General features: G+C 42.9%; 1 protein-coding gene across 6 annotated transcripts in view; it reads left to right on the top strand.

Moving 5' to 3' along the window:
- Positions 1 to 14,038, top strand: part of LOC138621179 (cytosolic carboxypeptidase 6-like) — a 293,612-nt gene that overhangs the window by 124,065 nt on the left and 155,509 nt on the right. For 5 of the 6 annotated variants that reach the window (XM_069699012.1, XM_069699016.1, XM_069699013.1 and 2 more), the window contains exon 4: positions 5,205 to 5,299. The exons of the other annotated variant lie outside the window; for it this stretch is intronic. In XM_069699012.1, coding sequence (XP_069555113.1) covers positions 5,205 to 5,299 — 95 coding nt within the window. The remainder of the gene's footprint in view (positions 1 to 5,204; positions 5,300 to 14,038) is intronic. 6 annotated transcript variants of the gene reach the window in all.

Below are 14,038 nucleotides of genomic sequence, written 5' to 3'. Positions count from 1 at the left end.
ATTAACAGCGTGTCAAATCATTTGCACATGTATTTTTATTCCCAATAGCTGTTACTATGGGGACTATACAGTATTAGCGTATATGTTTCTGTTTCTGTACATGAATCTTTGTGTGTCTGTTTGCGTGTGTGTGTGTGTGTGTGTGTGTGTGTGTGTGTGTGTGTGTGTGTGTGTGTGTGTGTGTGTGTGTGTGTGTGTGTGTGTGTGTGTGTGTGTGTGTGTGTGTATTGTGCTCCTGGTGGTGTCAGGTCGTCCCCAGTACTGTGAGTAGCTGGCATGCTGTGCGTCAGTGATCAGACTGATCAAAGACAACAAGAGAGGAACAGGCAGAGCTGCCAACAGCTATCAGCCTGCCTATGTGTGATGGCTATGGACAGGGCTCACAGATCTGCTCGCTCCTGTTATGCTGTGATGAAATCACACGTGTAGCCAAGGAGAATCAGTGGACCACAGTTTGGTGATGATTACAGGTAACCTCACCTGATACCTAATCTTTTCTTCGCTGGATTGTTGTTGGTTCATTTAGACCACATTTCATGTGCAGCGTTGTAGGAATAACATTCTGTGATTCTCGAGCGTGACACACCCTGCAGCAGTTTCAGTTTCTTTTTCTTGCACGAGGACCATCAGCACAATGGATTCTTGCCAAAATTATAATAGGACAATCTCCCTGCGCTGTCGGCCACCTGAAGTAACAACATACACTCTCTACTTCGTAATTTGCACTTATATTTTCATATTATGTTTTTGGAATGTGTAATTTTATAACAGCTAATTTGGCTTCATTACAGCACCAAGTCTTTCACAGCTGACATGAAAGCATTTCAGCAGGAGCCAACAATGACTCTCATACATGTTATCATATCAATGGTTTATTTACATAATCATAAATAAACAAAAGAAGGCTTTCTTTGTTGAGGAAACACAAAAGGCTTATTTTAATCTGAAATCATGTCAAACTCTTCTGTTCGGCATCAAAATAGTTGTAATTTATCGAGTTAAAAAAAAAATCATCGTTGGATCCATGCATCAATAATTAGAGTTAATAAACTTACACGTGTTTAATTAGAGTGGTTTTAGAACTTAATTTACTCAGTAACAGCTATCACACTGTGGACACAGTATTATTTTTCTCCCCAACCATCACCACCCAAAAGACAAAGTGCTCATTCTCTCTGTCGAGCTCTACACATTTAGAATGGTTTCTTTAATAATTTATCCGGACTTCTTCCAGGAAGCAACGCTATCTGGCCACACACCGGATCGATGGAGATCAAAAGACAGTGTTTGGTCCTAAATGCAACTCTATCCTGAAGCGGCGAGGCTATTTTTGTGCCAGGTCCTGTGGCTGGCTGGCTGGCAAGTCTGATTAAAGGTTAACAAAGAGGTTGGGGTTGGAAATTAGTGGTTTAGACTGTCACCTAAAACATTTTGAATGAGACGTCTGTTCTTCCTCTAACACTGATGTACAGCTCAAACTCACCGCAGATGTCCCCGTGACCCTCAGTTAGCGTGTTATTTAAAAAAAAAAAAGGAAAGCAGCTGCATTTAAGTTTGTTTTTTTCTTTTTGGCTTTGCGAGGAAGTATTTCTTGAGTCATTGGTTTTGATCAACTACCTCATTAAGTCCCTGCAGATAAATTATAGTTATTTGCTGCTGTAAGAGAATGAAAATCTTACTTATTGCACCATTAAGATTCATTTAAGTTTTGCATGTTGTAAGATTCTGTCAGCCAAAGAAGATTCAACTGGTGTAACACAAACAAAATGCCTTTGTGCCAAGTTTGTAAATGCTTAAGGACGTCTGTTATGATCTGTATTGGGTTTCTGTGCAGTGTTAGTATGTGTGTGTGTGTGTGTGTTTTGTGACATCGCAGAGACACCTGTTCCAGTGTACCATTCACCAGTGATGTGGACAGTGCGGGGTTTTGACATGCTCCGTCGACATGACAGTTCAGACAGCATGGATGTTAATCTCTTCTAACTGCTCCCAGCCTAATTAAATCTTTCCGGGTAGCACACATGAATACACACATACACACCTGGCAGCATTTCAATTGTTTAGTTTGCGTCGGTGAGTGAGTGAGTGAGTGAGTGAGTGAGTGAGTGAGTGAGTGAGTGAGTGAGTGAGTGAGTGAGTGAGTGAGTGAGATCAGAATTGAGTTTATTGGTCAAGTACAGTCAAAAACACAAAGAACATGACTCCTTTTTCTTGAGTTCACAGTGTTTATAGATGTAGCACTAATAGCGAAACCTGCAGGACAGCAACAGCATTGCACTTTTATTTTGGTTCTTGAACATACAAAAATTGCCCCATTTTCTATGATTCCAACTTATCTGTCTGCCGATATAAACTGTCATTTCTGTTTCTTTATGATGGCCCTTATACATTTCCCTGTAAATTCTCCAAACAGCTGCGGGTGGCTTTATTGTCAACAACCACCCACCAGTCTGACCTGGAACGGATGCCGCAATCACATTAAAAGTTGTATTTCGGTGTGCATTAAATCCAAACTAGAAGAAAAAATGTAAACCGATGTGACAGAGGACAAACAGAGTTTTTGTTGATTTTGGAGAACATTCTGTCAACCAAAACCACAAAAAATGATCTTTGCGCTTGCATGTGTGATAAGAAGATGGAAATGCAAACACAATTTCATGCAGAAATGAATACCAAAATTGCACTGATCCTTTGAACCTCATAACACCACAGTCAAGTTAGGTTTGTTTAAACATGGAAAGAAACATCTTACAGAATCCACATAACTGCTATCTTTTCTGTATTCATAACATTACTATCTAAATGCTTCTTTAATTTAAAAAAAAAATGGACAAGGCAGATTAATGCGATGGTGTATGTTATATATCAGTGAAACATTCTAAAAAAATAACTGTGGAAAGTGATTGTGAGTTTTCAGGATGTTAAGCTTCTGCAGAAAACCGACACTACACTAGATTTAATATCAGATACAGTTACAAAGGAGGAACACAACACTGTTGTATCTTGAAAGTAGTAAAACACATCTCCTCACCCATACAAGAATAATGCCTGTTAGTAAATAGTCTAGGATTTCTCTACCTTCCTTTAAAGCCTCTCAAAGTTCTTGTCTTGTAGATTAAAGATTGGCTTTTTGATCCAAGTTTTGGTCACAAGACAAAAATACTTTTACCCAAGAGGCAATGAACACATGACCGATAAGGGTGTTGTGTGGGCAGCAAAGAGATGTGACAGGGTCAGGAACCTGCAAAACTAAATGGAAACAAGTCCAATAAGCTACTGAGTCGGGACGGGGCCTATGCCGTATTTTGTCCCCCTCTGATCTCGATGACGCACACGGTTGTAAAAGCAAACGCATGGTTAAAAAGCTAGTATGTCTCCGGCCTAAGACTTCTGTCTGGCGTGTGCCTCCCTGCCACCTTCAGTCCACATGTTCGTGTCCTCTGTATCTGTCCATACAGCCACATGAACTCTCTGCCACCCTTATTTATCTCTGTTTTGCAATTATCTCCTTGTCTCTTTGTCTCTCCATGTGTTCTATTGTCTCTTCCTCGCCACACCACTTTTTTCTCTGCTTGACTGTCTCTCGCCCCTGTTTCGTGTATCATCGCGCCCGTGACTCAGTCTTCCATTCCTTCCTTGCGCCTGTGTCTCTGTCGTCTGTCCAGTCTCGGCTCCGTCGGAGTTAAACAGGCCGAACAAATAGATTACAAACAGTGGGTAGAGTGAATCTAAGGAGGAAGACAATCTGAATTTGTTGTGGATAAAGAATGAGGAAAGAGGCTGTGCAGTCAAAGAAAGCCAGTGGAGTCAGAGTAAGGCTGTATTTGCCTGAGGGGAAAAGGCTGAAAAGTAGCTCTCGCAACAGATGTGCGGGGCAGTAAAGTGTAATTGAAATGCCAGCAGCAATGGTCTTATCTCCCTGCTACAGGAGCCTGCTGCCAGTCTCAACATCAGTTAGATGTCATTTTACCTAAGTCTGAATCAGCCTGCCACAATCCGCAATCCCCATTCCTCTGATGCTAGGCAGGAGAAAAAGGCAGAAATGGATGAGGGGGAGGGAGTGGAGAAAGAAAAGGAGGGAGAGGAGGGTGGGGAGTCTGTAATAGGATTTCAGTAGCACCCAGTTAACTTCCACCACCTGGACTTAGTTGGTAATTTGATATGCCCCATCAGTAGGATTCATTTACCCCGCTGCAGTATTACCATTTCCATTCATTTGACTTTTTGAAAAAAAGAAATATTGATATATTTCTCTCTCCACATTTTCCTACTCGTCCTGATCCTAATCAGAGTGCAGGGTGTAAGGAAGGAAGGAAAGAAGGAAGAGCTGTTCCACAATATTCTAACCATACAAAGTCCTGAGACCACAGGAGGTGGGACGCCAGTGGCTGTCCTCTGCGCTCCAGGCAAATATTAAGGTTTTGGGCCAGGCAGCATCCCTATGGGGAGAGCCGTAATGTCCTCCCAGATTAGAGGCACTCCTCGGAGCTGCCGCCTTTTATCGGGAACATGGGATCATCTGCGGGACGTTAAATCTGCCTTATATCCCAACTGTAATGTTAATGTGTCATGACTTTGTGTGTTGTTGGTACCGTTTGTGGCGGTAGTGACAACCTCACTCCAAGTTTCCTTAAATATTTCAAGTCCTTGTTTGATGTTGTGCAGCACTTTGGGTACCTATTATTCTATTTAAACTTTGCTATGTGAATAAAACTGACTTGTTTATATTGTTCAGCCGCTTCTACGTAAGAGAAGGGGGAAATGATTGAACCCCCAAAAAATGTATTGCTTCAATAAGTTCACATCTGGCTGGATTGTAATTACTATGATCAAATGTGTGATGTTTCGGTGTAAACAAAGTTATGTTTACTTTTAGTCTCACTCACCAAATGGCATTCTGTCTCTCCTTAAGGCCTGACAAATGCATTTTCTTCATCAGTGAAAATGCAAAGCTGCTTTTTGAGTACATATATAGATCTTACATTGTTTACATACATCTCTGAAGTTTGCCAAATATCTTCTTTGGAACTTTGTTACACCGCTACACATGTCACCACCAACAGCTGTTCATTTGGGGTGGTAATATTTCTGTGATACTGAAGGCAGAAGGCCTTAAACAAAACTGGGGTCCACATGTACAAACATTGCTCCCTAGTGCTTATAGTTGTCAGAATTTCCACCAGGTTTTAATGTTTGTCTTTCAGAGGATCATTTTCAACGTTGTCAACTTCTCTAAGACCAAGAGCCTGTACAGAGATGGCATGTCTCCTGTCGTCAAGTCAACCAGCAGGCCAAAATGGTAAGGCAGCAACATTAAATCTGCAAGCTTTATTTTAAAATGTGAATGTTTTGTACTTTACATTGCACGCTGCGTAGTGATGTACTTTCAACTGTGAAAATTCAGTCCACATTGTGGTCAGTGGAATACTAAGTAGCATTTAAAGACTTTCTGAAACCTTGAAATACTTTTCCTCTCTGCCCAGCAGTCGATTTACACATTCCCTATAACACGCGCGCGCGCGTGCACACACACACACACACACACACACACGCACACACACACACACACACACACACACACACACACACACACACACACACACACACACACACACACACACACACACACACACACACACACACACACACACACACACACACCCTAAAGACGGATACTTTAAATTTCCAGGGTGGATGCGTCTGGGTGCATTAGCATGTGATCCATTGGTTGCCAGTATGATAGCTGTCTGATGTAATAACGCTTGACTGATGGATGCAGAGATCTCTGTGTGTGTGTGTGTGTGTGTGTGTGTGTGTGTGTGTGTGTGTGTGTGTGTGTGTGTGTGTGTGTGTGTGTGTGTGTGTGTGTGTGTGTGTGTGTGTGTGTGTGTGTGTGTGTGTGTGTGAATGAATAGGTGTGGCAGGTGGGAATGGGGATGGTGCAGTGGGGTTTGGGTGCGGCGTCTGCCAAGCAGGCTGGTGTATCCAGTGGCGCGAAGAACAGGGTAGCGTGATGAAGTGTTGCCGTCCAAGAGGAGCCCTGACATCTGTCATCAGTTGATGGAGGGCATCCGCGGAAACGCCAGGCATCTGCCACCCTGAGCCGTGTGCGTCTGCTAGCCTAGCACCCGCACCGAGCATGTCGTAGCATGCCGGTCGTAGGCTAATGGGAAGAGACAATGGGCATGACACGGTAGACAGGAAAGATGAACTGCTGTCTGCAATACAGTACAACACGATGCAGCTCAGCTCGACCTCCCTGCTCTCTCTGTTTTGACGTTGCAACTTTCTCTGTTGTGCTTGTGGAGGTATGGCTTTGTCATGCTGCCAGAGCCTCTACTATTGTCTCATCCTGCCAGCCATTTATTTACAGTGAATCTAGCAAGTGCTCGCTTTGAAATTGGTGTTATTTCTCAGGTTAGTGTAGTTATACTGTTAGATAAGTTGCTGTGAAGACAGCGCTGCAGTATAAAACAGTTCTATCCCCTTTTTAAAAAAAATATGTGACAGGAGTTTAAAGCAGCCGTAATTTTACTGACATTTTCACCAGGGAATTAATGTCCCACGTTATAAAAAGTGCCACTTTCTGAATGGTCTCGACTTCTTGTTTGACATAATCTTGAAAGTCTGAGACGTTAATCTGTACAGGAGCCTCGTTGGGTCATTTGGTTCCCAAAGCTTTTCTTAATACACTAATCAGGGCCATTTTTATATTTCAATAAGCTCTTATAAATGGGTGTTTAAGTGACAGGCACAGCAGGAGTTAACGCTGCTGAGGCCTGACTCCCATTTACCTCCTCAGGCTAATGCTGTTTTAACCGCTCTTCTCAGCACTATGCCATCGAAGAGGCATCATGTCTCCTGCACTTGTCGAGCCATTTTCGACCGTCTCGGGCTTCCAAGACCGCGGCTGACATTGTTTGTGTCCTCACAAAGTGGTCAAGAAGCTTTTAACACAACCTCCTCTATTTGACTTTCCAGCAGCACAACAAAGCACAGACAGCTCCTAAAGTAGCAATCTTCTTTTTGACAGTTACAGATATGGAATAAATAAAAAGGCAGAGCGTGGAGAGTTTCACCTGTCTGATCCAAACTTACACAGGACAGGATGAAGAAGGTACGAGGAGAGAGAGATAGAAAGAGAGAGAGAGACTTGCTGAAACAGACTGAGAGGATGGAGGAAGAAAAACACAAAGTACAAGAAAGAGATTACTGAGACAGGTAGACAGGGAGGAGAGAACGAGAGAGAGAGAGAGAGAGAGAGAGAGAGAGAGAGAGAGAGAGTGAGCAGGAAAAGATTGCTCCCCAACTCCCCACCGCCCACCACCCCATGTCTGTATTTATCAAAAGAATCGTCAGTATTAGCCCAGGAGTTGAAGCCTTTATCTCCCCGTGCAGGTGCCTTATGTCCCGGGGCCCCGGCATCGTTTGGTGCTGCGAGCTGCGGGGCTCGGCTGGCCCCGGTTAAGCTGGGCGTCTCAGAGAGACAACTGGCAGATTACAGTCCAGCAGGACGTTCACTGCTACAGGTGGAATGATCCATCCTCTATCCCTTCCTCCATCCCTTTTTTTTCTTCTTCTATCACTCAGTCAGTGACTCCTCCAGCCAGGAGACATCAGAGCTAACAGAGGCCTGGGTTCACTGCAACATATCACATTTAAACGCACCTGAAGGTTATATGTTGGTGTGTAAAAATGACTGTTGCTTTGTGGAATTTGCAACAGATTAACAATGGTCTTGTCAGTGCTCTTAAGTAGTTAATCAAACATGATGTTTGTTCTGCATTATACCCTGTACAGCATATGGGACTTCATATCTTATGTTGTTTGAGCTGTGAAATAGCAAAGTAACACTGTCTCGTAGCGAAATCTGTGGAGTCGAGAAACTGCTGAATAAAATCGAAGCAGCTTCATTGTGCAAACATTCGTGTCATATTCATTACTCACTGCGACTTCCAAAAATATCAATTGGCTCTCGGAATTGGGAATTGACTTTAAGTTCAAAGTGAAAAAGGAGTGTGAGTGTTTATGAGGCAGAGGAAGGAGAGTAAAGCATCTTTTCTTGCACTAGTCTGTCGAATACAACAGCCCCCTTGGTGACACTAGGTGCCAACCACGCTCCCTGCGGTCTGCTCGTTGTTAGACTGTTAGAGCAAAGAATTGCTCAGCATCCTTATTTTCCGAGATAAGCTAATTTGAAAGTCAGGGAGCGTGGTGTAATGCAGCTGCTGGAGGCCTGTATGCTGTAGGGTGGGGGTAATGGCCAGGATGCTTGTATGAGACTGATTGCATCAACCAGCAGATGCCTCATGTCGAGTCCCGTGTGGAGTGGAGGAAGAGGAGAGGGCACAGTATGACAGTGGAAAATATTTTTGAACTCGATGTATTTGGACTGTATCAAGCATTTATTTTCATGAGTAATTAATGTGCGGATTATTTTATGAAGTAGTTTCAATTTTAAGATTCAAGATTGTGAGAAAATGTTGTCCGGTCCAAAGCCCAGCATAACATCTAAGGCTGGGAGATATGGACAAGATCAAATATCACTATATACTGTAAAGCAGCCTTTTCAACCAGGAAAGGACAACAATTATGCCATATCACAGACAATATCTAGCCTCATATCATGATAAGATATCGTATTGATATATTTCCCGGCATCCAACCATCCATTATCTATAACCACTTTATTCTGAAAAAGGTCACAGGGAGGCTGGAACCTATCCCAGCTGACTTTGGGTAAAGGTACGGTACAACCTGGACAAGTCGCCAGTCCATCACAGGGCCAACACAGACAGAAAAACACAACACAAACAACCATTCGCTCTCACATTCACACCTACTGGCAATTTATAAGCACCCATCAACCACCCAACATGCATGTCTTTGGACTGTGGGAGGAAGCTGGACTCCCCAGACAACACAGAAAGGGTCCCAGCCGAGGTTCGAACCCAGAACCCTCTTGCTGTGAGGTGCTAACCACTGCACCACTACGCTGAACCCACAGCCCAACATGACATGACATCTTCAAATACCCTGTTTTGTTCAACTAAGTGTCTTGCTCCCAGAGATAGTCAGTTTCCAGGGAAAATTTTCATATTCATAAACCTACATGGGATTTAAGAATGCTTTAAAGAATTACTCAAATTATTATTTGGTCAACAATTGATAGATTTACTTTATGTAATCAATGATTTGTTATGGCTCGACTATACATTATTGCAACGAGTAACATCACAACAAACCTACCAGGGCAAAAATGAAGACCATAAAACTATGAAGCACCATCCTCACTGACATGTTGGCTTTGTATTGTCTAAGCTTGTAACTACAAAACAGATAATCAAACAAATTTCGCGTGTATTCATGACATTAGTGGTGATTGAATCTCATCATCAGAAATCTTCACATCATTTCTAGCTTATTAGATCAGTGATTTATAGTATATTGGAAGTGTTATGATGTGCGATGTCTCTTTTAATTAACTTTCCACTTCTTCGTCAGTCAGTAGGTGTGTGGATAAAAATAGCTACACCTCTAACTGAGCTAACAGATGAACAGTCAGAGTCGGAGGAAATGGGTTGCCAAACATTGCTTCTAAAGTTAGAACCAGCCAACCTTGATCAAGGGTAAATGCTTTTTCTTCCTTTTTTTTTCATGAGAGTCAACAAATAAAACAGAGGACTGATTTTCAAGCTGTTGTGATCAATGCCTGGTCCGACAGACAGACAGACGGACGGACGGACGGACGGACGGACGGACGGTCGGTCGGTCGGTCGGTCAGGTCAATTTTGCTTTTCCACCAAAATCCTTCCTGTAAGAAGCGTGTGATGCAACAGCAAAGTGAAATTCTATTTGGAGATGTCTGCCTCTCCATCGGGGTCCATGTTAGCAGTAATTGTTCTGTCAATCAGCAATGCTCCATCCTGCTTGCCTCCCTTGCCACCTGTTAAGCACTAGCTGGGTGAGGGGTGAGGAGAGACAGGTGAGAAAGGCTCCTTCCACTGCTCTGTGTGTCTCTCCTTCATCGCCTTTGGCTGTCTGTAGTGTTATCTCCTGAAATCTTTACTTCCTGCCTGTTTGTCCTCTTGTCTTTTCTTTCTCACCTATTTTTTTTTTACTTGTTTCCTCTCTTTAGAAAAAACAATAATCTTGCTTTGTTTTAGTTCTGCTGTTTTCTTCAGTGAATGTCTTATCCCTCATTGTCCTTCTACAGTACATCACCTTTTGTTCATTCAATGTTATGCCTTAATTAATCTTTATTCCTTCATTGTTAAAGCTGCAATAATGGATTTTTTTTTTTGCCACTTGGGAAAAGCAGAAACCAGGTTTGAAAACAACAGGCATGTGATCCATTGTTAATATCTAAAAAATGGTTATAACCACAGTGAAGGACTCCTGAATTTCAGTCTATTATAAAGAGGAGTGAAGAAACAAATAACACTCACACTGACCTTTGTATGTTTATTATATTGTAAAACGACGATGATTCTGGTAAGAAATGTAGAAAAAGACTGAAATGTAATTACAGACAAATTCTGCAGCACACAGGATGTACAGACCTGCTTATATTTCATGCTCATTGGGGCCCGCAGTATAAAGGAAATTGCACTTGTCAACGTTTTAAAGAAGCCTCTTACCCAGTAACACACACACCTCCCATCGTCTGACTGCCGCAGTGCTGAGCTGGGCCGTGTGGGTCTGAACACAGGGAGTGTGTGAGCGTAGCGAGGGAGACGGCCCATCTCTTGAGGACAGAGTGTCAGGCAGCGAACTGAAGACAGACAAACTGTAAAGGTTGTGTCACAACTACAGCAGACCTCGCTGACTCCTCCTTCCATTTAGCGAGTCCTCCCCTGCCACTGAGACTCTTGCACAATTAACCATGTGGCATGCCTTTTATTAATAGACCTTTTAATTGTCGACAAATGAAGAGTGATGTAAAATAGCTAATAGCTTGTGCTAATTAATAGGGGAATTGAACGCTTGTTAATTAAGGGCAAACAGGACAAGGACTGGCGCGGGTAATTTGAGCAATAAAACCGAGACTAACGATTGATTTCCAAATAGACTCGCCTCATAAAAACATCAAGCGACCCCCGGTTTGCTGTTTGAAAACACCTGCGGCCCCCCAGCCTAGCCTTTACCACCGCATCCTCTGACCAGAGTCGCGTGGACATGCATGCATCAAGTATACACAGAGGGAATATAAACAGGAATATCCAGGCTTCCTACACATGACTCCCCATAGATATGATGTAACAAGGCAAATCCCAACTATATAGTGTCTTCACAATGTAATACCAAAGATTATTAGCCAGAATAAGTGTCTCCCTGGTTACAGTGTCTTCTTTGCTTTTTTTTGTATCAAAACACAATATATAAAAATGAATAAATTCCCTGTCTAGTTAATAACATATACAGAAACCGATTCATTTTGATATTCAGAGCTTGAGTGTTCTGCCTCACCTATTTCCCTCTTTGCTCATCTCCCTGTGGTCATATTTAGAAACGAGCCACGGCTTTACGCACCCACCGTAGTCCACAGGAGACCAGAGGAGCTTTACTGTCTCTTCACATCCATGTTTCTCCATTTCCACGCTTTACTGCGATGCTCTATGTAACACCATTTTTATTACACCTATACTGTGCCTGCGGCCTCTATCTGGCGCTTGCCTGTGTGTTTAATTTAAAACACAGACTGCGTTCAGTGCCATTTCCGCCCTCTCAACCCCATTTTGGAGAGTGAAGCATCGCAATCACTTGACAGTCCATGGCTTTTCATATAAGATTCTTAGATTAAAAAAAATGTTATATATGATGTTCCCTCTCTGTCAACATTGTCTGCGATAAGGGAGATGGACAAAATCTTTTAATAAAACTCAAGCACAGAAGACAGAGAGACACACACACACACCTAATTATCTGTCACTGGACTGTCCACGAAGACAAAATGGACTGATCTGTGAATCTGAGTGAACTCAGAAGAAGAAGAAGAAGAAGAGAATATTTGCAGTCCTGTTGCTGTGAAAGTGGTTTGGTGAGTCGAACCAAAATCCGGAGCGGCGTTCATGTTCCGGCCACAATTACTTCCTTTACCACCTCACTCCATTTGTCTTTAAAGACTGGAGAGAGGAAAGTGATCACAAAGCTCTTGTTTTATTTGATGAAATAGCACCTCTCTCCATTTCCACTTTTCTCCTCCATCTGGGAGTCTTTTTTTCTTCTTGGGTAGGGAGAACTGGAGAGGGAGAGAAGTTCCAATCAGAACAATCAACAGTACGAGCAGCTTCCTTGTTCACAGAAACACATTAGTATGCTGCCAGAGGTAGTGAAAGAGGATTATGGGGGAGAAATAATAGGACAAAATGTAGCAAATAGATTAATAATCTATTGGCTGAGGATAAGGATGTGTGTGAGAGTTTGTGTGCGGGTGTGCACAATAGCACATATGCACAGTTTCAGCAGAGAGTGTGAGGGTATTATTGCAGAGAGGCAACTTGCTTCTGAGTCTCCATTCAACCCCACAAAATGACTTACCTGGACAGTTTTATGTTTGCCTGGAGGAGAATTAAAAAGGCACTTCATTTCCCCTTTTACAGGCTGGGTACGCATGTCAGCGCAGCCCTCCCTGAAAGCGCTCTAATCTAAATGCTTTTGTCAGGGGAGATTTGGTAGATTGCAGGAGGCAGAGGTACAAATTGGTTGTGTCATCTTATAATGAACTAGGTGAGGCGTTGCAGTTTTTCTGCAGCCAACAGTCCCCTGATTACTGTACTGTAAGTCACTGCTGCTTTTAGTATTGTAGGCAGAAGACCTCACCTTCACCCCGCTTTGTTCAGGAAGCCTGATCTCCTGCACCCTGAAATATGTTTTGTCGTAGTAAGCCTGCTGTGACACAAGACAAATTCTTCAACAGCTTGTCCCAAACTATTTTTAAACACATGCAGAAGGCTCCTTAGATCCAAACATGACTTACACTGCATATATAGCAGCTAAGCCTGCATGCTGTGCAGAATACTGGGAGATGTTTTGGGTGTTGATGCTCAGCTATAGGCTGTTTAAAGCTTATTGAGTATGCTCAGCACGATGACGCTTTGACCCCCTGACTCCAACCAAAGGATTATGGGTGTCTCAGCAGTTCTACAAAGCCATGCTGTCAGGTGTTTACGGGACATATTAAGACACTCTGTAGGACTGGTTGGTATCTGCATTTTGCCCCAGACAGGAATCACTCTTTAAGTGTGTGTGTGTGTGTGTGTGTGTGTGTGTGTGTGTGTGTGTGTGTGTGTGTGTGTGTGTGTGTGTGTGTGTGTGTGTGTGTGTGTGTGTGTGTGTGTGTGTGTGTGTGTGTGTGTGTGTAATGAATTATAGTATAATGAATTCAAGTGTCTTGGCCAAATGAGCAGCAGGTTCCAGTTTCACAGATACTTCAACATGACCAGTATCTGTAGCAGGCAGACCCACAGAACCATTCTCCTCTCTCCTGAAAATGGATCCTTCAAGAAATCCCTCTTGTCCCCTAATTGCACTTGCCTCTCCTCAGCGACACTCTCACGCTGCTCTTGTTGATACATCAGCTCTCTCTTTGTAGATATATGTCAGTATGACACCAACACATGCAACCTCCATTAGCTCTCAACCAATCCTTCATCTTCACTAGCTGTCATTTAAGCATCTCCCTCTATTACTTTGTCCGCATATTTAAATCTGGGCCTTCACCCTGTGTGTGTGTGTGTGTGTGTGTGTGTGTGTGTGTGTGTGTGTGTGTGTGTGTGTGTGTGTGTGTGTGTGTGTGTGTGTGTGTGTGTGTGTGTGTGTGTGTGTGTGTGTGTGTGTGTAATTTTGTCAACACACTTCCATTCATGTGTTGCTTGTATGATTTTATTGAAATGTTTCTCATCTCTGTGCTGCTTAAATGTGTCTGGGTGTCAGAGAAGTGAGCGGTGAAATGGAGTGTGAACTTCGGGTTATTGGACTGTCTCAAAACGCTCGACTGTGATTTAATTACTGCAGCACAGTTAAGGTTACAAGAGGA

The sequence above is a fragment of the Brachyistius frenatus genome, unplaced genomic scaffold (assembly GCF_029030835.1).
Source record: "Brachyistius frenatus isolate BFR_SWC_R1_liver_20210118 unplaced genomic scaffold, ASM2903083v1 Contig_29, whole genome shotgun sequence".
Classification (NCBI taxonomy): domain Eukaryota; kingdom Metazoa; phylum Chordata; class Actinopteri; family Embiotocidae; genus Brachyistius; species Brachyistius frenatus.
This window is presented reverse-complemented; position numbering and strand designations above follow the sequence as displayed.